Below are 27,828 nucleotides of genomic sequence, written 5' to 3'. Positions count from 1 at the left end.
TAAAATATCACTTCAAAATAAGTCGATGATATCGCCACCTTGTCTGAGATGGTGTTTTTTATCTTCTTCATAGTCGTATTCCTCATGGCTGAGAGTCGTGGTCATTACGTGAAATGAAACACACACAACAATTTTCTTGGCATTATTAATGGAGTGATTTGTCATTACCTTCTCCATTTCACACACAAGTTTATAATAATCAACCAGTGTGCAGGTTTCCTCACGATGTTTTCCTACACCGGAAGCAAGTGGTGGTCGATGAAATCTACTATATATGAGTAGTTTTCCTCGACCACATCAGATTTGTATACAAACTCATGTGGCACGAGTAGGATTAGAACTTGGGACCTTTCGATCCACAGGCGGGCGTCTTAACCATTACACCACCACCACAGCTTCTATAAGTTCCTTCAATTATAATTGTGTAGGTTTCTTCAATTTCTGTGTTACAAATGGTAGTCTACCGTGCAGTGCATCTAGCACTAGGCGGTGAACCATGGAAAACAAGATATATTTTGTTCGTGTTACAATTTCTTATAAAAATTCTTATAGTAGCATGATCGGCAAAGTTGGCTTTTTAAAAAATGGTATTAAAAAGCTAAAGGTAAATGGAGAACACACCCAGCAACCTACGTGTTGTCGTGAAAAATTAATGTTTTCTTTTCATCAAGTCACCGAGCCTTATAGTATTATCATTATCGTCATGACACCGCATTCTGGGATCAAACGATCAGCTTCGCCTCAGGGGAACTAAAAATGATCTGATAATATTATTGTTTAAGATTTCCGTATAAATTTACAGTTTAACTCTAAGAGACTTCTACATCTACACTGCACTTATTTAAACTACTGCGGTGGTGGTGTAATTGTTAAGACGCCCTGTGGATCGAAAGGTCTCAGGTTCGTATGCTATTCATGCCATATGAATTTGTATCTGATTCATATATAGTTGTTTTCATTGACCACCACTTGCTTCCGGTGAAGGAAAATATCGTGAGGAAACCTGCACACTGGTTGAGAGTTTAGTTCCCTAGTGTGTATGCGACTACCTGCCACTAGATGGAGGTAAGTAGTCGTAAAAGTCATGTCAGATGCCTTTAGGCGACTTGAATAAAATCTGTCACCAGTGTTAGCAATAACACACTCGATATGATGATAATGACTGCGCTTATTCTATATTATAAATAAGAAGTGTTTGTAAATGTATATGTGGGGGTTTTACTTCGAAACTACTCAACTGAATTTCAAAATTCGTCATCAGTTACAATTGGCTTTCAGTCGCTTATTGTGGAAGTCGTTGGCAGACGTTGGTATGATGATGATTTCGTCATTTCTCGCAGCTATGTGATTGATAATACTGGCTGGGGAAAAAAGGTAATAAAGAAAATTGTGTAAAAAATCACAAGAATGGATAAAACAAATGTTTTTACAACAAATGTTTTTACAAATTACGTACTAAATTATATTCCTCTCACAAACCTGGACAATGACTGTGATAGAACAAAAAATGTTCAAGCTAAACTACTTAAAACTTTCCTGTGAAACTTTTCATTTCTTCCGAGCGTTCTTGGGCAAAGATAAAAAAGAAGATTAAAATAACATTACGTGCCATCAACGGAACGCGGTCTTATCTGCGAGTGCAATGGAGACTACATCTCTTTGGAGGGCGCTGAAACTTTGCCCGTAATGAAAAATTATCATTTAAATGTGCGGCCGCTGTGGACTGTTGTATCGCTGTAGACTGTGGAACTACACACGGATGCACAAAACGGCAAATTTAGTTTCGAATAAGCACCATCAAGGCACCACTTCTGTGGACATTTTGGAATAAATAAATAATCCTTTATCCTATTGCGCGAAAGTAGGATGACATGGGTGTCACCCCAGTGACAGACACACACCAGACGTTACCCTCGACAGAAATTTGTGGAACAAAGAAGGGGAGGCCTTTGGCCAGCAATGGAGACTTTACCAGGTTAAAAAGTTGTACTTTTACTGGCGTTATACTCCGTTATAATAGCAAATTATTGCTGCCATATTTTGGAACGTATCTTTAAAAAATAACGTCACATTATAGCAGCACATCTGATAAAGCTGACTTAAAATGTTGTAAGCATCTATCTATTTAGATGTTTACAAAATTTTAATTTTAAGTTGTATATATTTAACATATATTTAACATATATAAGTTGGTTTTGGCGGAAGACCTACATAACATTAAAACTCTCCAAAGGGCCTCTACGTGTTGGATCCATATCCCCACGCAAGCCTCTCAAAGGACCAGACTTAATGCCGTGAATTCCAAAAGAGGAGAAACCTAATAATAATAAATAAAACTTTTCCAAATTACTTGGACACAATGCTGTTTCTCCTTACACGCGGTGTGTCAGAAACTAAACGATAAAGGAATTGAGTTGACACCCGGATTTCCGAGGCAGATTGCAGGCATCAGAATAAACCTATTGTTGGTGCTATATAACTATTTCCAGGCGTAGAAGTAAATTTCTAAGGAATTGCATAATTTATAGAATGACAAAATGCTACAATCACTATTGTGTTACTAAATCTTCAAAGTATTTGAATCTGTAGTGACATTTTATGTAAGTTTTCTATCCAAAACCATTGTTTTGATTTCCTTAAGAATTTTGAGGTTCTTGCGCTATTCAAGGTTATATTCTACCTTTGTAGCAGTTACATACTTAAAATCTAGTTACATTCAGATAGATATACATTGAGTTAACACCTCAACTTCTGTATTAAAGCTTGTTTTTTTAAATAAAATACGTTGAAGACTGAAATTTTCCGCATATATTTGTGCTTATTTGATGAGATCAACATAATTTTTATTATGCCAGTTCCACACTGTCACCGAAACACATGCGAATGCGTGAACTTTGCGTAGTTAGCATGAGCGCTTTTATTTGCCGTAATGAAAAACCCCAGCAATGTCGAATCCGCCAAAATTTGGCAAACTGTTCGACGACAGTGTGGAGGCCGGCATTACACAGACCGACGGCAGTCCCTGGCGTCTACAATTAGTAATCATTTCAAAAATAGTAGGTACATAGAGCATAAAATAGTGCTAAATAATAACCGAATATTCAAGCCGTCTCGCTCGCGCCAGACAAATTAGTGGAGTGAATGAACTGCGAATGTAGGTGAGTTGGCACTTGCTTAGCCGACATACTGGCTGCTGGTTTTTAAAATGTTACGCGGGCGAAGCCACTGACTGAGTTGATGTCAGTGGCTTCGCCCGCGTGCTTGTCGATTTTCACGCTTTTGGGAATTTCTTGATTAGTATATTTTGTCTATACCCACAGACTTATTATATATTACATATATTTAGATACCCGCGCGCGGGTCCGATATTCAAGTATAGTATTATAAGATTTGTATATTATACTTAGTATGAAACAGAATTTTTTACAGGGTCGATATGCCAATCTGACTGAATCTGCCATCGACAAAAGAAAACTGATGTAGAAAATTATAGAATCGTCACGATACTCAGAATGTAGTACAAGTAGAAAAAGAGTCAATTGAACACATTACGTAGTTTGTGTGAGATCTTTTATTTACCGCAATGAAAATCCAGCAGCGCATGAAGAAGCGCAAGAAGAAGCAGTTTGGGAAACTGTTCAGCGATAATAAATTGGCATAACGATATTTAATACATCTATGCGATATTTTCAAGCTATTTACAGTTGAAACCCACCATTACTCATGAAAGCCGTCGCCGTAATGACTGAGCACAGGAACTAATGATGTTTGTATTGTACGTTCGTGTTTAATGTGTTTTTAATAGTATCGAAAGTTTTCTATTTTCCTAAGGATATTGATTACTTAGTTATTTTTCATGATGGCATATAGTTTCCGCTGTAAAAATTGGACCTCAATATCTTGTCGTGGATGGTTGTCGTCATAAATTACGGGGTTGACGTCAGGCAAGGTGTCAAATCACTATCGAGATGTTTATTTTTTCAATCATCTTTCTTATAGTGTTAACATATTTCTTTTATCTGTGGTATTAACACTGGTATCAGATTGATTGCCAGCTCTAGAATAGAACCACTCCATATCCTCCGCTGTTTCCGTACTACTCGTATACATGATATGTATCTGTATACTGCCATTTTCACTTAAGTATATAATTACTTTAAAAAAGTTAAACCGACTTCAACATTTCCTAACACCCAAAACCGTTAAATAAAATCATTAAGCCGGTTTAATCCTAGGCACAAAAATGTATTGGCATGCATTTACGGCCTGAGTTGAAGTCGGAGCCACGTTTATTAAGATTGTAAATTAAAAAAAGAGATTCCTCTGGAAGAAGTGTGCTATTTCACGCAATACTCCCCTCTTATTTGAAATGAATACTAAAGAAATTAATATAAATGTGATTTATTAAGCGTGATCCCTCTTTTTCGTTGAAGAGTATGTGCAACAATCCGATTGACTAAAGCTGACATGATCACCGGCAATACTCCGTAACATTTGAGCTCTATACCGAAGTGCATCCGGCCGTATGCAGCAACACTTGCACTGCTTTGGCCACTGTCCAAACACTTTAAATGGGTTATTACAGAATTGCAGTGTATTTATAACGAGAATGAATTATGCTCCAGGTGTTATTGTAACAAAAATAATAATATTTATGCGTTGCTCTTTCGAGCTAAATAAAAATTGTTTGTAAGAATTTTCCGCTTCTGTAATTGATTTTGTATAAAAATAATAATTTTCAGATGAAATTATCACAGTCACCACAAAATTAATAAAAAATGAATGTGTGGAGATATTTTTGTCGATATCGATCTTCGGATATGCTATTTCACTACATAATAAGCCTTTTTTAAATGTCAATACAATACGAGTATATGAGTCACTTCGGAGTGACATCACTATTTCCGAGTTAAAAAGAGTATGAGAATTAAAAAATAGTAAATCACGCAACGGGAAGATGTGAAAGGTTCGTTTTGAAACATTTTTTTTATGCTCGTGTTGTGCATTTTATTTAAATATGTTTCTATATAAATTTTTAAATAAAATATGTAAAAGCATTTAAATAACAAAACCGCAAGAAATACGCCATATCAATTTTTCCTGTTCTTTAAGTATTTCAAACGCGAAATAGAATTAAATGACAGCCCGAAATTGTACTCTTGGAAGCACAAATTGCAGAGAAGTGCAGCTTTTTATATCTATTGGCGCTCACTGCACGCATTGACGCATATGATTGCAAGATACGATGACGTCAGAATATTCTGGTAACAGAACATGCGCAACAGAATGTCGTGTCGCGGTTGCCATATGAAGAAGAGTTTTTAAAACTATAATGATAAATTAAAAATAATTACGCGTTTCTTTATAAAAATATAATCAACATCGGCTCCCTAAATAAAGTGTATATTTTTATTGTTTATTAATTTTATATTTTGTGTTAAAAAATCAGCCTTTATTTCACATCTTTAAGTTACTTTTTTTGAGAATTACGATGGATGTTTATATTCGTAATATGTGTTATGGTAGATTTTGCCATAGCCATGCCATCTCCGGAGATGGCATGGCAGGAAAACCTACAAATTAGGACACTTCCAATCGAAGTGAACACTTCCAATGAAACAATTAGAAGTGTCCTTTGAGACCCGGAGGGTATACGCTCACACATCAACATCAACAGGTGTTGGTAATTGCACAATGTCCAGGGGGGTAATTCACTGAATTCTATGGAAAAATTGAAAATCCTTACAAATCTAGAGGCTATTTGTCCTACGGGTGAACATTTAAAAGCAATTCGAACTCTTCGCCTTGTTGAAATCGAATTAAAACATTCCGCAATTGTTTTTTGCAATGAAGGTTGTATTTGTATTTCTTTGTAATAAATTAATTCCGTAAATGCAGATTTTAAAATCGAATGCTGTTATTACTTTTGTATTTAAATTACAATTGACTTCTGATAATCAGTATGTGCTGCAGCATACTCCTCAGGGCATGTACTTACTGGACGTTTAGTCAAGCGTTATTAATGATTTATTATGACTGTTACTGATGAACCAGATGGATATATATGACTTATGCAGGTCACTTTGTTTATATCTGACCATCTGAGTTTGCGAAATTAACTGCAATATTTTAATGATGTGCAAATTTATTTCATGTTTTAGTTGATGCAGAATTTAATAAGTAAGAATTTCGTGATAAAAGTAGTCTACGTGATAAATGTCATCAAAATTCTTACATTTACCAACACAGGTCCAAATTAGGCATTTTAAAATTTAAAATGGTCTTTTGGTTTGTTTCTAGAATTCGTCTATTTTTTTTTTGAGCTTCGTATTTTACCATTGTATAAAAAATATTTGATATATTTATGTTGACGTATTTTTTATCTAGGATTTATACAGCTGTCTTTCTCAGAGCAATACCCGAAGTAATGTCCCGTGTGTGACTGTCGATCTAACCAGTAACAAGCAGTTTCCGGTCAGACGTCCTGAATAAGAATTATGTGTATTTGTTATACAGATTCCAATGAAATTTAGTATAAGGCTACAGCATCACAGAGGATATTATCCATGAGAACAAAATGAAACACGGGACTGAAGCTGAAGAAGCGGGCTATAATAAAGGTTTAGATCAGTGGTTCTCAAAACGTGTCTGCCATTATCTGTTATGACTAAAAAGTATCAACGAACAGCTTTGTAACATGAAAATATTTTTAATATGATTTAATTAAAATTGCAAAGGTAGGTATTGTTTTAAAGTATAAAGTATGAACTTTAGGAAAGTCTAATGTGTCTGCTGTAACGTCAGTTGCTTAAGAGTTGGGTTTAGAGCTCCGAATTTTAAAGCTTAGCTTTCCAAACTTTTTAAAACATGGAAACCGCCTTCATAAAAGTTTGAGAATCACTACATTAGAATGCACAGTGAGTAATACTCGAAGTAATATCACATATGAAGCGACGTCAATATATATTGATGTTGTTTTCATCAAACATAATATAAAAGGAGCATCAATTGATTCTATCTATCTAGAAATATGGGAGTTGAAAGCGGATAAAACTTCACGTAGTTGTTAGCTCAGAAACCATATAAAAACTTCATTTCATAAAGTTTCGTGGCAGCGCCAGATTGTTTTAAGATTTTACTTTTAAAGACGAGAACATAAAAAAAAACTTAGTTTGCTCAAAATATATGATTATTTTATACAGAAATACCCCTACCAAATATTCTCAGAGACATTTTCGACTTGACAAGCATGAAAAATGAAATATATAAACTTGTTACAGAGGAGATCCTGAAATCGCGGACGGCCCTATGGATGTCGGCAGATGGTCACATGGTGTTGTACGCCACCTTCAATGATAGCCTAGTATTGGAGCAGAAGTACCCTTGGTATGGAGCAGCATTGGACACTGATGATCCTGTCAAAGTATGTACTCCTGGTACCGATACTGATGAACATTATAAAGAATCCTTCAACTCATAAATGATAGCCCTTTTTAGAGCTGAAGGGTCCCGTGGTACTGGCCACATTGACACTGATAAATGCATATATAGTTCTGATACTTGACTAACAGTATTGATGATCAAGCCGAACTGTGAGGTCACTTTGCAATACTTTACACACACAATGATTTTTATTTGTATCTGTGATCTAAACCAAGCGTTTTGTTATAAAGCAGTTAACGTATAAAAACCGCTCAAGAATGGAAAAGGTTGTATAGATGCATCTACATAGTTATATTATTCTTGGCCAGAATAATATAACTATGTAGTTACTGGAAAAGCTTATGAACCCTCAACCTAAATCAAATTTCTAATCCCCCGGCAACATTTAAGTTGTTAGAAAGTTCGTGACGTGAAAACATGTGTACAATCAAATTTTGTAAGTAATTTATGCGAATTGTATGCAAATGGCGGGTCTCAGTGAGATTCACGTATCCAACATAATTCGGATTAGGGAAATTCTATTATGCTTTCACTAAAATTTGACGCTTGAAACGTATATCGTGTGATACAACTCAGGAGTCAACTTAAACTGGACGCTTAGTGAAAATGCTTAATTTTCAAATTGACTTTCAAGTATAGCTTATGTGGTTTAGGAAATTTGATATAAATATTTTACCGTTAAACGTTGACCGTACCGTTGACGACCTCTGTGGCGCAGTGGTAAAGTTCTTGCCACTGGACCGAGAGGTCCCGGGTTCGATCCCCGGTCGGGTCATGGTGGAAAATTATCTTTTTCTGATTGGCCCGGGTCTTGGATGTTTATCTATATATGTATTTGTTATAAAATATAGTATCGCTGAGTTTGTATCCCATAACACAAGTCTCGAACTTACTTTGGGGCTGGCTCAATCTGTGTGATTTGTCCTGGTATATTTAAACATGAATGAAAGTTATATGTATGCTTTGATTTAGGTTCATCTGTACCACCTGTCTGTCGGTCTGTCTGTCGTAATCAATTTCGTGTAAGTTAAATTTAGCATTCCAGAAATCTCCTTCGACGTCCCCCTCCGCACAGAAAATCCTAGGGGATTTCTGGATTAAAATCTACAAATCCATATATTCCCTCTGATTTTCTCCAGACGTACCCGGAGATCAGAAGCGTGAGGTACCCGAAGCCGGGCACTAACAACCCGACAGTGACCCTGACGGTAGCAGACATCGCCGATCCCAAGCACATACGGACGAGACATCTCACGCCGCCAAAGGTCATCGTTGAGCTTGGGTGAGCGGATAATAAAAAAAAGTGACGACACTCTAATCACCTGAAAATGTGTGAAACAGCATTATTAAATCATATATAATTTGAATAAAGCTGATTTTAATGCTATTCATTTCAGTAAAATCATACAAACCAGAATTCTTATTTTATTAATATATCAGTTAGTACATTTAGGATATAAGAATTAATTACACAATCTAGACAGTTAAGTAGGGAAAGGTAAATAAAATGATGGATTGGATTAAAGTACAGAAACTAAATTGCAGGACCTATATAATCCCTCCTTCATACCAGGGCAGCATAATGTGACAGGACATACCAATAAGTAGGCGTAATCCAAAACGCACCCACCAAATCCTATGAATTATGATGGTCCATAAACGACTAGACTACCCTTCAAATCTCCAGTCGTTAAATTGACGTATTTAGCTGTCATGGCCGCCATGATGGATTGGTGACGTCAGAACTTAAGTTACGTTTTGGGTAAGGATAAGGATAGAAAAATTGGGATGTTTTAATACAAGAGGCCGCGCTTTAGAGATAGCTAATGGTCTATTCCATGTTTCGTAAATGTTTTAGGTTTTTTTAGGACTTTGCGGCCAACTTAATCTGTGTCTCTGTATATTTATTTATATGTATAAATAATGATGTAAATACATACATAATAATGTATATACATACATCTACACAAAGCAAGAGCTATGTATAAACTCTGATAATACTCTGCATGTAACTAAACGCAAACACATACTCTCCGCTATGAATTTAAATGCATCAGCAGCTATTGAACTGTAATGTAATTCAATCAAGCGTTCTGCATACAGTCCAAGATCCGACTGTATACTTTCTTCTGTAGCTTAGAAACAATTTGAATTAGTTTCTATTTCCTTATAACTTCTCGAATATAACGATCGATTTGCATTGCCGAAACCGCCTTTAGATAAAATATGACACCTTGTACATACATTGTAACCATGTGATTACCATTTGACTACGCTTAATGCAATTAAATTTCCTCAAATGCCTGATTATGTCCCGGTTTCACATGAACTTTAGAATTTAACTGATGTGCCTATATCAAAGAGTTCACTCGTAAATTTTATGTTTTCAGTCCTTATGTACGAAATTGTAGCACTGCTACATAGTTACTACATTCTACTACACTCCTAATATTAATATTAGGTACTTACTACTTAGTATCTAGCCAGACAGCGAGATCTTAGACTAAGTTCGCCCGAGATGCTATTTACTGATATAGCACCTCGAGTGATAAACTTGTACTGAATATAGTTTGGGGCGAGTCAATACTGCTTTACTGCAAATGTGGCGGATATAGTGTTGACTTAGCTAATAGTTAAATGTGATGCGACATTAGTGTTGGTTTAATCAATATTAGAGATGAATTTGAATCTGCGATTGTATGTCAAATTACATCTAGTTTAGTAGGCTTACTATACTAGTTTAGTACCTATTAGTAAATTCTAAAATGTTTTATTTCAATTTCATTTAAGATTACGCTCGAAAAAATTCATTACATAGTAAAATCGAAACCATATCGATTGTCGATTGTCTTCTGCGTGTGTGACCTTTGCCCATCAGTGGTACTTAAGTAATAAAGTTATTTAAATTTTAAATTGCTATTTAAATAGCTTTAAAATTTGAATAGCTTTATTATAAAAAAAAAACATTTTACAATATGGATTCCATTTCCAGTGACTACTATTTCACAAGCGCGCAGTGGGTGTCTTTGACCGAAGTCTGCGTGGTGTGGTTGACAAGGACACAGAATCTATCGGTGGTATCTGTCTGCAAGAGCCCCATGTGGTATTGCCAGGAAGTAAGTTCTTACTAATTCATGCTATCCTGGTAGTGTCATCTTATATTGCTACATATTTATTGTATACTTATTATGTGTGTGCTTATGATGTGTGTGTATTGTGTGTCGTTGTTTGTTAGTAACGCTCGTCATACTGGATGGATTTTGATGGTACCTGACTAGATAATTTTATATCCTGAAATTCCTGTAGGAGGCACAATTATTGTATGTTACCACATAGAATACCGTGAATCCCTCATTGATTTACCATCATTTTTTCAATTACAATGTAAACCCATACTCATGAAACATCCATTATGTAATTTGAATGAGAAATGTAGCTGAAATAAAATATTCCGTGCCATTTACATAGCCGTATTTACTGTTTGACATTTAAGCTTGCGTATTCCCATCTGTATTTGATATAAGTATTTATTTTTACGCGTATTTTATGGACAGTATCGCGACACCGTTTCCATTAAGTTTATATTATTTAAACAGTTCATAACTTCTCCAATTAATTAGTATTTGTTTTTAGTGTACACCAGTTTGAACAGCAGCCAAAACTATGGTAGTGAAATAGACACAACAATTTGACTACCTACACTACCCTATATCGTAGTAGTATCTACGTAATAGTATATATTAGTACATAGTATATGCTAACTAAATTCTCAAAGAAGCGTTGAAAATTGCAATGTCCTAAACCGATACACACAAATTATATTCAGTTCTAATTTCCTTCCAGTCAGAATCTAACCCAAAACCTTATTTTATACCCACAGGTGTACCGGATATCATCAGGCTCAGAAGGTTGGGTGGAATCCGCGCCTGCTCCACTCTGGTCTGCCGGCGGTGGGGCGCTGGTGACCCTGGCCCCGATAAGGGACGGGCCCGCGGGATTATTCAGGCATATCGTCAGGACGGAGCATAACGCGCATGGGCCAAGGGCGTTGCCGCTCACGCATGGCAGCTTCGACGTTGTGAAGCTGCTGGCTTGGGACCATGCGAATCAGCATATGTGAGTACACAGACAGCCGATCTATTTACTTTTCGTCGAATTTCGAACGCCTTCACACAGCGCAATAAATATTTCTTTTTGAATAAATTTGTTGACGGGATGCAACTTTGAGAAGTATGGCGGTAGCGGTATCCTGACTATTTATGACTCCAAGCTGTATTAAAAAATTAACCTGATTTATTTATTTTTTTACTATACTTTCATAGATACTACCTGGGTATTCCTGAAGGGAGACCAGGGCAGCAGCACCTGTATAGAATATCGTCGGAAGCGCAGCGCCCGGGCTCACCGCAGAAGTTGCCTTACTGCGTTACATGCAATTCACAGGTAATTATTTCTTCTAGCCTGTAGTTCCACTGCTGGTCCTCCCCTGCTTTCTTTCAAAAATCTCTATGAGATGGCGAATGACATGGATGATTTATCAACAAATTAAAATGATAATATACCCATGAAAATTAAGAATTTAGTTGAGTGGCTGAAAGTAATATGTTGATAGCGCGCAGAAAACGAATTTGGTTAGAACGAATCAGTGGCAGGCGCAGAGCAGGACATCCACCAATCAGGTGGTCTGACGATACGATATATCGTATGTGATGTAGTCAGAGAGGCCTAGCCCTGTATAGCAGTGATCGTTTATGGACCTTCTGATTTCTAATAGCATTTCATGCAACTTTTACACGAATTATTTTTTCTGGCAGCCCTCTCCTTCAGTGAACCTGGAGTATTATGGGAACCTGGCGTCCTCTGGAGACAGCACGTGGGACGCGGACTGGGATGATCTCCCGCCATCTGCCACCTCCTCAACTCCAACAAAGAAAAAGAAGCGAAGGCATCCTGGTAAGGCTACTTACTTCCTCAGAAGATTTCACTGTAATCGAATTGAAATTAACCCATAAAATAACCCGTAAATGGCTTTTGATCGCAGAAGGCATGCCACCAAATGCGCCGTGTCTGTACCACGAAGCCCACTTCAGCCCATCGTCATCCTACTTCGTGCTGGAGTGCCTTGGTCCAGGAGTACCGACTTCCAGCCTGCATAAGATAGCACTACCTGAGCCTCGTCTACTGGCACACTTGGAGAATAATACTATTGTCAAGGTCAGTCCTTGGACCTATTTTATCCTAAGTAAACCTTGTATAGGTACCCTAAGTATATTTTTTACCCTGACTCGTGGCTTTGTGGCATCACAGTCCCGGCCGTAACAGGGAACATGCAAAAATAAGAGAGAAAGAGATATGCCCCTAACTAAAACCTGCTTGAGATGACACTTCGACGCTCATTCCTACGCTTGTACCTGTCTTCCTTACTAACTTAAGTTCGACGAACTTTTGACAATCATTTCTAGGTACGTAAGTAATAAGTTTTCCAACAACAAACTGAGGAGAATTAAAATAAAATTTGTTCATTCCGACATCAATGTTCCGTGAACCTTCCAATTGAAAACCACAATTCATTGCATAAATTTGGGTTGAAGAACAATCGCATTAAATCATCGACAAATTCGTATTTTTGGTATCCACAAATAAATGATGTTATTGAAAAATGCTGGAACCGCTGGAACACAAACAATGGGCGATGAGTCGTCAAGTCTTTTATTAAACAACGATTAACTGCGATGAAAAGATCGCTTTGTTCACGGGAACACAAAGAGAAAGAATTTTACTAAGTACAGTTGGTAATAACTAAATTTTCTTTGGAATACTGGATTCTACAACTTTCGTAAGTATACAATTGTAAATTCGATTATACATATTCTGTTATTTTTAAAAACTTAGGCAAAGACTTTCAAAATCTGGGTATGCCGTGTAATTTTTTTGCCAGTGACAAAATTAGTCTTTAGATAAAATCAGCGAGGCAGTAACACAAGACCAACAATCTTTCGATTCCTAAATTTATAATAGTGTTATGATTTATAATATGAAATTGTGTTTGTTTCTCCTTTCGCATAAAAAAAGAACACTGTGTTGAAGTAATTTTTGGTGCGGACATAGATGCTGACCGCACTGTTTTTTTCAATTTAAGACGTGGATATCTCAAGGTAGACGTAGTATGGCTAAACAGAAGCAAAAATTACTTATTATTTAAAATGCTTGAACATTATGCAGAGTCTAGCAACTAGTTGGGCTGAGCTAACACAAAGAGTAAAGAGTTTCTCTTAAGTTAAGAATGTGATATCGAAACTTCTGCTGTAGAACCGTTTGCGAGGCGACGAATATTGTACAGCCAAGTCGTCTGTTGTACTATACGGATCTGTATGCGACAGTTGGACGGTCATACTATCGATGTGTTCGCTCAAAATGTTGTGACGGTATTTTTTTTTGTAAATGCAGAAATTGTGCTAGATCTTCAAAAAACTGATAAAGTGAACTTCGATTGCATAAGAATCGCGCCCCTGTACCACGGCATTTCGCTCCGAAATGAGAGAGAGTTATTAACTTAATACTTGTCTATCACAGGAGCGGCTCTCATCCATAGCTTTGCCTACCCCAAGAACATTCTCCGTGCAGCTGTCGAGCGGCCACACAGCGAGAGTCAGGCTGTTGCTGCCTCCAGGACTGAGGGAAGACGAGGTCACGAAATATCCTCTGGTGCTTAAAGTGTAAGTAAATAGTTCTCCACTTGTCTCTGTAGCCTAATGGTCATCGTGCTGGACTGGAGGCCCCGGGTTCGACCCCGGTCAGGAAAATTATATTCACATTGACCTGAATCTTGGATGTGTTAAAAATATAGTATTGTTGATCTTAACCATTAACAGAAATCTCGAACTTACTTGGTTGCTAACTCAAACTATGATTTGTCCATATGTATATTAACTTTTTACATATAGAAGATATTATATATTTTCTCTCAGATTGTACCGAATCGTTGAAAGTTATCAAACAAAGCATTCAACGCTAGGTAGAACCAGGCTATACATTAATTGCACAAGTTGGATCAAGTCGAACTGAGTTGAGCTCAGAATACAATTCACTTGTTTGTCGCTCGTTAATATCTGAACCTCTTGAGAAGTTTGAAGCTTTGGAACTGGTAGAAACCAGTTTAAACTAACTAGTCTTTGTTAACATGTATTATATAGTTTCTAAATATATCATGTTACTGTTGAATGAAATGTGCTTACACAAATAGATTTTATACATAATTGCATACAATATTAAAGCTAATTTTTAAATTAGTTTTAAATTAGATGGATTTATCCTAGCTAAACAATACGACATCTCTGGCCACCATACTTTTCCTTTTCACCCCCAAAATATCTTCAAGTATATACTTACATTTGCTATAACACGGACCCATTTCACTACTTTTTGATAAAGATTATATTGTAACCTGACAGACTGAAAACTGCTCGATAAATTTACCAGATGTCATTTTCCACTTCACAACTGTGAATCACAATTTTTAACAATAACTATTCGTTAAGTTACATAAAGACTATGTGATACTTTATCAACAAGCGGTGTTACAGTACAGGCCCTAAATATATATTTTTCTCTACTAGACATGGAGCACCAGGCACGCAGTTGGTCACAGAGCGCTGGTCGCTCGACTGGGGGGCCTTAGCGGCTGGCGCCGGGGCTGTGCTAGCCTCGGTGGACGCGAGGGGTGCGGGGGGCAGAGGACTAGGGGCTCATCACACTTTGCATCGCCGCTTGGGCACTGTGGAGCTGGCAGACCAATTGGAAGTCGCTGAGTGAGTAATATTTTGCAGGAAAGAAAATATGGCAACCATCATGGCACAAAACAGTAGTTTTTGAAAGCCTTTAGTCGTTAAGGTTTCAGTACATGCGAGGGGGCTGTGAGCGTAGGATCACCACATCGCCTGCATTTTGATATTGAAGTTAAAAGGGATTAGTTCGTTCCTACCAGGATTTCATAAACTACAAACAGTATATTCCTCCAGGTGTCACCGCAACTAGCTGCTCTGTATCGACGCCTAGAGATTCCTGGCAGAAATACTAAATTATTAAATTCTACCAGGGCTCCATAAACTACAAACAGTTTATTTCTCCAGGTATCTCCGCGACTCGCTGCACTTCATCGACGCCCGTCGCGTGGCAGTCTGGGGCCGGGCTCATGGGGGCTTCCTAGCAGCCTTGGCTTTGGCGAGTCCGCTAAATGTGTTCCATTGTGGAATCGCCCTTACGCCCATCGTCCGATGGCGTTACTATGGTAAGCATTTAGAGAGCAAATAAAAATTATTAGTCTGTGGTATGAGAGGCAGTTGATAGACGAATAAATAAATGTATTTCTCACCACAATTTAAGTACGTAAAAAACAGTGCCTGTGTCATTTTTGTTGCCTATCATGAAGTACAAAAATAAAGTAAAGCAAACTTGGCACGCGCTTTTGCCAAAAAATAAACTGGTGTAAAAACTACAGTTTGGTACAACATATTTTTTTGCGTTATTTAACTTTGCCATTAGTCTCTACAGCCCGTTTTATTTTCGAATAATTTCACTTGATGCAACTGACTCATTACAAATTTTAACATGATTATGCTCTTATTGCTAAAATAAATCTTTTATTCCAACACAAAAGAAAAGTTTTCTATTTTCCCGTCACGAATCTTTGCTTTTTGATATGTAATTCAGTACCCAGAAGTTGTATTCGGAAAGAACAATCGAAAATCGACGGAAGTCGTAACTTTAACGATTCGATTTGGAAAAATCCGTGACTATTCGTCATAAAACAAACATCAAAAGATGTGAGGACGGTATTATTTAGATTTCTGTAGTCTATTAACTTGTTGATGTTTCGGTTTTTGTTGACAACGTGACGGAGGATGACGGAGCGCCCCGCAGCATGGCACTTACGGCACTAATGTTCATTATCCCCTCACAAATGCTTTGCTTTGATATCGATTTACGTCATTTTAAATCCAGTTTGTGAATGATTTTTGTTTTATTTCCTCAACTCACCTATCTTACTAATTTGTTGTTAGGTGGATAAAATCCATTAATCCAGATTCCTATCATGTGTGTACTTATTTACGCCACAATGAAAAATTCACAAGCATTCTCTATGCTTATTCTGTCTCATAGATGTATTAAATATTCTGTGTCTACCACAGATGTCTACATATACGTAAGTAAATATTATATTCTTTCATATTAAATAAGTCAAAATGGGTGCAAATATATATTTTAATTATGCACAGAAACCGCTGCCCCCGTGAGCAATAAAATCACAGTTAGGAAAACTTTAGCGAACTTCGAGTTTCTGAAGAAAACTAGTTTATTTTAACACGCATTGCATTAAAATATGACCCAAGAGATATTATCCTTTCTTCCTCATAAAAAAATAATGTACACATGCAGGCATACTCAGTTTCGTTATTATTTAAAAGCTAAAGATGGTGCTGAAAGAAATATGGCTGTTTTATATTTGATATTGTTTATACGATTTTTACAGTTCTTTTCATTTATATATATTGTAGATTTAACATTCATTTATATTGTAGATTTTGCCCGCAGCTGGCACCAAATTTCTAGAAAATTGGATGTGTAGACAAGTAAAAAAAAACACAATTTCGCATATAATTTTCTTGAAAATCGTATTATATTTTCTATTGCTATGCGAAATCCTCCCATACACTCTGTCTCTTTTAAATGAATGATGAATGAACTTTGAATGAATGATGTAGCTGGCATTATGCTAAATCAAATGTTCTGACCACAGCCTCAGCTTACGCGGAGCGCTATATGGGCTTGCCGAATGCGACGGGCAACTATCGTGGGTACGCAGACGCTGACGTCACGAAGCAGGCGGCTGCTCTTCATGACAAGATGCTCCTGTTGGTCCACGGCACTGCTGATGACAACGTGCATATACAGCAGACGATGGCGCTGGCACGGTCATTGGCTAACCAGGGGAGCATGTTTAGACAGCAGGTAATTAGTTGTTGATATACATCTTCATGCTTGATGTTGTGTGCATGGTGCTGATGAGGTTGCTGATAGGAGCATGTTTAGATAGCAGGTAATATTTCCAGTCTTCATCGAGACGCCATAACGTTGCCGCTCTTCGTGTAGCCCATGACGTCTGTAAAGATCGAAGGCACAACTGCAGGCTGCCAGCTGATGCAGATATAGGACACAACAGCAATTGCGAGGTCGCAAGCTTATTAGAACATGTCAAGGCAGCAGATTTGTGGTTGCTGACATCCCGAAGCAAGCAAGCCAAGGACAGGGCACATAACGTAGTTTTCATCTGTTAGAAGTCATTCTGAAGACCTGGGGCGCTGGTTAATATAGTTGGCTTTGTGTAAATGTTATATGGTTTTAAAGGTATTTCTTGTTCGTAGATCTACCCAGACGAGGGTCACAGTCTAGAAGGAGTCCGTCGCCACCTCTACAGAACCATGTCATCGTTTCTGGACGACTGCTTCCGGAAGCAGGTGCCGCCGGAGACTAAGGCGGGGCTGAGGAACGGGGGGAACCTCGACTGAGACACGTGGAGGGATGAGGAGTTGTACTCTTGGTAAGCAAGCTCTGTTTTACTTATGTTGTCCTGGTACCTACCTACGGTACCACAGCAGACTGGCAGAGTTAATAAAGTTAAATGTGTACTGTCTGTAAATATAATTATGATGTATTTTGTTTCAGGTAATTCGAACGAAATAGACAAGCAAATTATATCTTTGAATCCTGTAACCGTAGTACAACCTTTTCCATATCCTTCCCATGTCCACTGCCTGGACATCATCATGAACTTTTGTGATAACTATATTTAATTGTTTGGATTTCTCAAGTTTTGGTGTGCTATGTATATGAGCCCTTTTATTTTTTGTTTTTAAAGCAGTGAAATGATATAGTCTTTTCTATCCTTAGACTAGACTGAATATACGATACGACCTACGTTTTAAATCTATAAAATTTTACAGTAATCTCATATTGACAAACATTTACAAACTTACGATGATAGAAATCAAATAATTTTACTTAAATTATAGGCCGCCTGTTTCATTAAATCGGTTTGGTGAAGATAAAAAATATATTGAAGTTCACATACTGTGAAATCATTCAATACTTCGAATTGGATGTCAAAATAATTGACCAATAGAAAGAAGATAAGCTATGAAGGTATTAATCTACCTCACCATATCGCTTCTATGTTGACGGCCTATAAAATTATTATTGCACAACTAAACTTTTTACTGGTAAGGCTGCTTTTCCACTAGAAATGTGTAATGAAAATGAAATAAAAATTTATCTGACATAAGTGTTAGCAAAGACCATGCAATTATACACTCGATAATTGTAATAAACGTCAAAATCAGTTTCTTTTTAATAAATTCTATCCATATGTATATGGCAAAAAAAAACTTGAAAATCCATAGAGACACGATTATGACTTAACGCTGACAACATCGAAACCCTGGTAAAGAAGCAGTCTTATTGGCATGAGATTAAAATCATCAGTTCACCAAATGTAATATTAGTTTCAGTTTATTTACGTACGATCAAATAGTTGTAAGCGAAACGCGACAAATTCATCTTTTAGTGAAAAATAAAGGAATTGATAGTTCTTTAGTCAATGGTTTTTGTGATCTTAGTAGTAAATCATTTTAGCGTAATACGGCGTGTACGATGAAATAAATTCTTGAGCTGTAGAGAAAATTTTAGCTAAAAAACAGAAATGTCAAGCCTGTTATTTGTTTTGTCTCTCTCTTCAGGGTTTGACATTGAAAGTACGAAACAAAATAAAGATAATTATATCAATGTAGGGGTATGTGTTTAAAGTTCAGTAACTGGCAATTGAAAATCCAGTGCTATTTTTTTTTTCTACAGCAAAGAACTATTTCCTGTTCGAAATTTGATTTTAGAACATTTAATAATAGTTTTAAAGTCTTCAAAGATGCCTTTGAAGGTGATGGTAAAGTGTAATTTCTAAATGACAAATAATTGTACAGTAATCGTATTTGAATCTAGATGACGTAAGCATGCAGTTTTAAAACTTATACCTAGTTTACATGCCTACCAAACGTTATGACGACTTTTTGCTTTGTTTTGAATTGTTAAAAACAGATGACCTCAAGTACTTATCTTTGATACCGACCTTTTTAAATTAAAATAACACAGGAACACTAGCTTTCAGTAATGATGTCGATCAATAGTATACTATCGACCGATGTGATTTAATTCAGTATCTGATTTTACAGGTCTATCGCTAGTCCGGCATCATTAGTGAGGCATTATCCTGTACAAATGTAATCAGTATGCACAACAACGTGTTTTATTCTTACATTTTGTCGGAAGTGTCCGATTTGTGCCTGCTTAGCAATGGATTTTTTTCTATGCCCTTGACGTATGCCTGTGAAAACAATATGATTTTTAGAAATACGACTTTTTATGTCAGACTTTAAATTAAATTGTCGACGTTTGGTGTGCATGTAAACGTAGATTTATGATGCTCCGTTTGACAGAAGATTTTCTTTGTCATTGGTTAGCACATGGAATTAGTAAGTACTACGTGGAATACCTACTAATTCCATAGGTTAGCATTATATTCGAATGATCGAGATTAGTTTCGTAATTAAGGCCGCATTTACACTAGTAAATTATAAAGTTTTTGTAACAACTTACGTGCTGTCTGTATGAAGAAACTACGGCAGTTCACTTGGTGTTTATTTTTAATGTGAATATTTTACATAAATAAAATTTGCATAATAAAGTTACTAGAGTAAACGCGGCCTAAGACTTGGCTAAATAATGACGTCACATTGTAATGTAGAATATCTATATGTTGTATGCCGAAAACATTCATTCATTCATTCAACATTAAACTTTTAAGCGCTGGTTCAGACGCAATACTGGTAAACTTTATCCATAAATATTTAATGCAGAAATACGAAAAATTATATACTGTTTTCGTACAGGATTTTTTCTTACACTAGTATCGTACGTAGGTGTACTAGATTCAATCATATTATATTTTTTTCAATGGTTTTCTAATCATCTTGTCACTAGGGAAACAGAAAATGCGCATAATATTTTTATTTCTATGATTGAATATGTAATGATTTTTTGAGTAGTTTTTGCTCTTAATACTAAATCTATTTGATATCTACATTACGATACGTCATACATCTTGCACCGTCAAATTTGACGTTAATTTTAACCGGTGCGCCGCTGGTAATTTTCGTTTTTCTGCGCACGTTATAATTAACGCCAAAGTTGACGATGCAACCCACCCTAAGTAATTAATAAATAAAACTCTATTCCCCAATACAGATATTGTCAAGTTATAAAATATAGCGTGAAAATCAAAAACGCTAAAACAAAAAAAAGTTTATAACATCTTTATAGGTAGAATAAATTTTAACAACAGATCTTAGACAATTTTTGTAAAATTAAAATTTAGAAACCCTATATTTGGATAGTATAAAAGTATCCTTGTGTCCTAAATGAGCGGCAAATGCGGTAAGGCAGCGAGACGCTACGTTAAACGATTATAATTATTTTTGTGACCTATGAAACAGCCGTAATCAATAAAACACAGCGTCAAGTTGCATCATGCAGCATTTCGCCACTCAAGTAAAAGTTTGCTCATTCTCATCTAACATTTGCATGATTCTAGCGTCTCCATTTAAGCATTGAATAGTATTAAAAGAATTTGTATTAAAGACCAATAGCGAGTTAAAATATTTTATTAAAAAGTTAAGGTTTTAACCTAATTAGATGAAATTTTGAACTATGTAAGATTTAGTGCATTATTTACGTCGACCGTGAAACTCTTTAGATCATACATGAATCATACATGTTTAAATACTCAATGACATTCAAATCCGTAAAAATATTTAGGCCTATGTTCGAAACAGGGCCTCTAGAAAGAATAGTGTGAAATGCAAAAGCAATCTTGCGAATGTCAATTAATAATCAAAGACGAGTGTTTTAAAACACGCAAATTACTTTAAGTAATATTGTTTACAAATTAGAAGCCCTTTTTGAAGATTAAAAAAAATAGTAATCACCCCGATTTGTAAATAAATGTCGTTGTTCAAAACATGAACAACACGATCCGACGGAAGATTTACCATCGCTAGAAACGAACTATAATTATCATTTTATTTTATTACAAAAGCTAAAGAGTTTCTTTCTCGGCGTACTTGTTTCAAATCGTAACTTTGAAAATAAAATGAAATTAAAATAGCAATAAAATTATACCTAGTTAAAATACCTCTTAAAATAAGCACTCTTCCAGTATAGCACAGGTTAATAATAATGCTAAAGTTTTGTAATCTTGGAGAGAAAACCACGTTTGTATAGGATATTTGTGAAGTTTTCTAAATGACAACGGACGGTAGATTTCTGGTTGGATAACTTATTCGTGTTGAAGATATATATTGTAGATATATGTATATGAAAATGAAGAAAATCCCTGACTACAAATATATTTTGAAATTGTGTGAAAAGTGAAATATATTGGTTATTAACCATAAACAAATTGGACAACCGTGTCATTTAGGAACAAATAGACCGATCAAGAATAATAATTGCTGATGTCTATTTCCATGATATAAAAACGTATATTGACCTATTTTCTGTATCTTTAACTGCCTGAAAATATAGTAAGATCTATATAGGTAACGAGATCGCGACGTTTCACTAATAATGTAAAAAATGGGTCAATGTTCGATTTTTCATCTGCTTAAGAAACAGACCTTAGTACTAATCATTGTATGCGTGGATTGTATCAGAATGATACCAATGACCTAAGTGCCAAAAGCGTCGTTATCTTGTAAACTTTCTGTAAGTATTATAAGTATGATAGATTCAGTGGAGTTTGTGATCCTGCGAAATTAAAATGAACTCAGATGTTTGGGTTTTACGGTTACCTAATATATAATGACGCAATAATCATAGATTTAAAAAGTCTCCGCAGGGCCCATATTGTGAACCGTTGGTTTATAACACATCGTAGGTTAGGTCGTTTTTAATATTCCTAAATTTCGCTAGTCAAATTATACATTAACGGTTCTTACGATAACAACTTAGGAACCCAGTCACATCTTGTTTTTATGCAAGAAAACGTCGTACTTACTGGATGTTTTTATATGAAAATGAATATTCAAAATATTTAAAAAAGTTGCGGCCGATAGTACATTAAGTAACAACATCAAATAAAGACAATAAAAGGAAAAAAATATAAAAAATCTTTAACACTAAAACTCGGACAACATGAATACTAACAAAAAATTTTCCAAAATGACGCAAGATCACAAAATCCACTTGCAATTATTTTCTTCGTAGATTTAAATCATCGTTCAGAATATAAATAAATTGTAATTTTTCTTTTTTTCTATTTTGCGCCCGTATTGCTTCCTGTTCCTATGCCATATTTAAATATTTCAGGTTTTCATACTTTTGGAAATAAAAAGCTAAAAATAAATGTAAATTTCGATACGAAATTACTGTTGTATCTAAATAAACTGTAATATACCTATTACTTACTTAATGATAAAGATTTTTTTTATTATACCTACACCGCTTATGCTTATCTACAAAAATTTTTAAAATGCATAGAATTAATATAAATAACGTATAATTAGAAATATTGTGTGGCAACCGTCGCCACGACAAACTCGCAATACCCGCTGAGCTACAAGCGCGACAAGGCAGTGTGACATTATCAAACGTATTGTGTGGCCTGTTTTGTCGCACAAATCTTTCCTATACGCACAGCGTCACATTATGTCGTAAATTCCGCAGCGGAGCTAGGTCGCCGGGTGAAAATATTTCACATAATAATTTGTTCGGTTTAATCAATCAATACGGGGGTAAGATTGAACGCAAATGGATTTCGTGTCCAAACTTGTCGTGGAAGCCGATAGACTTGGTTGCGGCGGGAATTAGGCTGAGATCACAAGGATGACTATGTTCTCTTATTTTTATCCTTACATATTACAAAATAAAGTCCTCTACCGTGTCTGTCTGTTCGCGATAAACTCAAATCACTGCTCGGATTTTCATGCGGTTTTCACCAATAGATAGTGTGAATCCCGAGGAAGGTTTAGGTGTACCTTTAATTTATGTTTTTACCCGGGCGAAGCCGGAACGGGCCGCTAGTCTATAATATTTGCACTTGTGATCATAATTAGTTGTCTGCTGTTCGGATTCGGTCACTTGAGGTTTGACTTTTGAAAAACAAAAAAGAAAAAAATAGTCTAACTAATAAAATTAATAGTCTAAATTTCGTCAAAATCCGTACAGCGATTTTGCGATGAATACGTAACGGACAGATAGACTTTCACATACATAATATTAACATGGAAGTATGGATTTAACAATATTTTATATTCCCGATTTTAACAGGGACAGTGGATCCTAGCCCTTGTCGCGAGCAAATAGTTAAGTAGCGCTCGGCTCACCGAAGTCGGCGGTCGCGACTGATACCGTAATCTCTTGTAAACTCTGTCACTGTCTTTAGTGAATTCCTAATGCCAGTGCGAAATGATAATAATACACAAATCAGTATTTAGATTTATCATTATTCATGTGCCATGAGCTGAAATTTTGTAATAAAAATAGCGACAAATTCATACAAACTTTCATCCCTCATTATAGTCATTTGGGGGATGTTTTTTGGAAAAAAGTGGCCTATGTTTCAACGGGGTTCTTTAACTAATGCATACCAAATTACATCAAAATTGATCCAGCGGTTTAGCCGTGAAAGCGGAACAGACAGACAGACTTTCGCATTTATAACATTAGTATATTGTTGATTAATTGGTCTGTCAGCTTCCCCCAAGTTCGGCCACATCCACTTCGTCGCACGATCGAGTTGAAATAACGCACACATGTGATTTTTGCCTTATCGGTGTCCGTGTTATTGTTTTATTTATGCTGTAATGTCTGCTGTTTATTGTTAAATCTATAATAAGTACTTGTTATCAGAAAAATAATTAGACAGAATCACCTGGAAACACGATATGTATCCAGCGGTCGTAGCTGGCTCGCGCGATAGATAAGAGTCGCGGCGCTTAAACTTTTTAAATTCACGCCATTTCTATCTAATATTCGAGCGTGTGTTTTATCTGGGTCTCGAAAATCGCAGATAAATTTAAGTCACTAACTGTCAAAAGGCGATCATTTCTTTCCAAAACACAGCAACAATTTTGTAGCCATGCTCGCACTTGAGACAAAAAATTGCGGTCTAAGATAAAATGACAGGTCGATTGCAAAATTTAAATTAATTTATAAAACCCATGCTCGCAACATTAGATAGAGCGGGAAGTGCGATAAAATCACAGTTGTCGCGCTAGCCATGCTCCCCGTGCTGGATAAAGTTTATAAAACAATCCTGGTTGAAATGACAAGAAAGCTAAGGCATAATTGGCGAGAGGTGTACGAGTGAAAATTACAGATGACACAGAAAATTATAAATTTTGCAATATACAGTCACGTTCAAGATGGCAGATGGTGCAATCGCTTTGTAATTAATTAATAAATGTACAACTTTAAATAGGTTAAGCCTTATTGTGCACCAATAATTTGTCTGTTGTATATCTACTATAGTAATTAATTTTATAATACTTTCCTAGGGTCCAAAAATTTTAATTTATTTTCAGAGCGTTTGAATAACAAAACATTTATGAAATAAATCGCGTCTTTTTGATTGTGACAGCTATTTATATTATTTGAGACCAGTGTGTGGCTACTTTTATTACTTTGTCGTATATACTTATTATATAATAAATCGCTTGTTGATAGGAAGAGATCCTATTAGAGTATATTACCCTTCTTATTGCGTATGTACTTTTAATACTTACGTGTTATTTGTACAATAAAGATATTACAAACAAAGAAATAAAACATATGTGAAGAAAAGGGTAGATGAAAAATTTTTATTTTGATGACTATTCGAAGGCCCCTATTTTATTTTAATAGAAACACCAGTGTAAAATATACTGTGATAATGACAATAATTTCAAAGATATGACAAAGATAACATCACACATTTTTGAACTTGTCCAAACGCTCCAAACTATACTCTAACGTGACGTTACGATTGACTAGAGTATCTTTGTGAAAAAAGCTATATTTGCTTTTAACGAAGTTTGCGTCTTTTTTATAATTTTATTATTTCTTTAAATAGACTCTCCAACCAACAATGTTCGTAAAATGTATCCAGCAGCATTGTTACAGCCTGTGAATTATCGCAATGTTATTAAATATATCTATTTTATTTAGAGCAATTTAACAATGTTCGGACCTTGTCATCTACCCTACACGCAATACGCAAGTATTTTGAAGATAATATTCCCAACAATGCTATCGGCTACGAGTAGCTACAAAAATGCTACGATAGCAAGATTTGCTACATCAGTGCTACAGAAGCCTACGGAGATGTTAAACTTTCTATTTTAACGTTTAAATGTTATATTTTGTTATTCAAACGAGATATAGTTTCTTTAAAATTACAACACAATTTGCTAGTTCTAAATGGTTGCCAAATTTTTTTAAGACTATACGGTATCTAGACTGTTTGACGTTTAATCTAATCGAAGTTATCATTAGCTGTTGTTTAATGCAAGGTGATGATTTAAAATAGTTTTTATATTTTACAAAAAATATAAATGCAAATGAAACTTAAGCGTTGATGAATTTTACTTTATAGAACTTAATATGCGCTTGGAAGATATTTCAAAAATAATCTTTATAACACATTTTAGTCTGTAGTCCCTTTAAAGAACTACGGGAACAAAAAGCTACTTCACATTGTCACATTACACATATTGTTATGATTTTATCACCATGACATTTGACTACAAAGGGTCTGAAACGAGGGTAGCAGAGGGATAGTGGCACACGGACAGACAATATGGATACAAAACTATACTTTAAAAGCCTTCAGCTTTTCATATGTTATATTTTCCCTTTAACTGAATATAAAATTCGATTTCCGTTAGCAAAACTCTTATTCAATCTGGAATAAGTCGATTTTTATCGTTAAATCTCCTGTATTAGCCATTTGGTAGTGGTCAGCTACCTAAAAAATTGTTTTAATATGAAGAAATATGAAAATTCCCACAGAAGCAAAACTCCGGAATGGAGTCTTAGTACTTTTATGTGAAATCTTTCTGCCCAAGCGCAAACCCATCTATGCTTTTAAATCGTCACCATGCAAGTTGATTTAAGTACGACTAAGCTCGCTGTTATTGCTAACTATAAATTTTATTTATACTGTTATCAATTCACTCACTTCATCGAGATTGTATTATGAGATCAATAAATAGATTATCATGACCATGTTTTTTTTTTACTTCTCACAGCTATAATACCAATATAGTATTAATTAATTCGCTTTGTTTCGTTCTGTCAATGTCATATATTGTAAAGCGCGAAAACCTACTTTAGCTTATAGTTTATTAGTACCAATGCTTTATTTTTTTGTGATGATCATATTTGCCTATCAAGACAGCAGAAGTTAATACCATGGTTCTAGATTAGATCCTCTTCGATAAGAAAGAAAATAAGAGGATTTGTCCTTCTTTCTCGTCAAAACAGTAAACACAGATATGAGAACATTACAATATAATGTTGTTCTTGGAATTAATTACATAAGTAATGTGATTTCAAAGTTTCAAAATTAAAAGGCTCATTTCAAGCGGTCCCCGGGTTTCGAGCATCACAGCCAAGAGCAAGCTTACATGAGCGAGATAAGCATATAAAAAACCTTCCTCGTGAAACTAGTCACAAAGGTTGGCTGGAATAAATTGCTCTTGAGCTAATTTATGTTATTCAATATCTAGTTACAATTATTACATGTTTCTTCCGCAATTGTAAGAAAAGAGTATCGATCTATACTCAAATCTACCTATGACACCAGACAAAACACAAATAAAACTAGAGATATGCTCTTCATTTAACACAAAGGCCGTCACTGAAACAGACGCGCGGCCGTGAACTTTGCAGTAGCGTCGGCAGATTCGCGAAAATCCAAGATTAATATAGATGTCACCTTGACAAGTACAGATAGCAGAAATGATTTCGAGGGTTCCAATTTTGAAGAGAGATTAAGATGTCTCGTCTCGTCGGAATTAATAACTCTTCATAGGCCTTGAAGCTTTCAAATTGTGTACAAAACTGGATTTGAAATTTTGCTGTTAAATCCAGCAATGAAAGATTTCAAAATTTATTGATGCGACCCACAAGTATAAAATAAATAAAACAGAATCAGTAGTAAATGTTAGTAAATATCCTTACAACTATGTTATTATATGTATTTTATAATAAGCTTGTTGGACAGATTGTTATGAAATTTGG

General features: G+C 35.6%; 1 protein-coding gene across 2 annotated transcripts in view; it reads left to right on the top strand.

Annotated features, from left to right (window-relative positions):
• Positions 1-26,811, top strand: part of Dpp10 (Dipeptidyl peptidase 10) — a 110,525-nt gene extending 83,714 nt beyond the window's left edge. For both annotated transcript variants that reach the window (XM_053762092.1, XM_053762091.1), the window contains exons 7-19: positions 7,281-7,423; positions 8,583-8,725; positions 10,436-10,559; positions 11,324-11,559; positions 11,766-11,886; positions 12,258-12,396; positions 12,485-12,657; positions 14,017-14,159; positions 15,060-15,251; positions 15,573-15,730; positions 17,240-17,451; positions 17,865-18,040; positions 18,166-26,811. In XM_053762092.1, the coding sequence (XP_053618067.1) occupies positions 7,281-7,423; positions 8,583-8,725; positions 10,436-10,559; positions 11,324-11,559; positions 11,766-11,886; positions 12,258-12,396; positions 12,485-12,657; positions 14,017-14,159; positions 15,060-15,251; positions 15,573-15,730; positions 17,240-17,451; positions 17,865-18,008 (1,928 nt within the window). In that variant the 3' untranslated portion in view covers positions 18,009-18,040; positions 18,166-26,811. The remainder of the gene's footprint in view (positions 1-7,280; positions 7,424-8,582; positions 8,726-10,435; positions 10,560-11,323; positions 11,560-11,765; positions 11,887-12,257; positions 12,397-12,484; positions 12,658-14,016; positions 14,160-15,059; positions 15,252-15,572; positions 15,731-17,239; positions 17,452-17,864; positions 18,041-18,165) is intronic.
• The last annotated feature ends 1,017 nt before the right edge of the window (positions 26,812-27,828 follow it).

This window comes from Plodia interpunctella, chromosome 22 (assembly GCF_027563975.2).
Source record: "Plodia interpunctella isolate USDA-ARS_2022_Savannah chromosome 22, ilPloInte3.2, whole genome shotgun sequence".
NCBI lineage: Eukaryota > Metazoa > Arthropoda > Insecta > Lepidoptera > Pyralidae > Plodia > Plodia interpunctella.
This window is presented reverse-complemented; position numbering and strand designations above follow the sequence as displayed.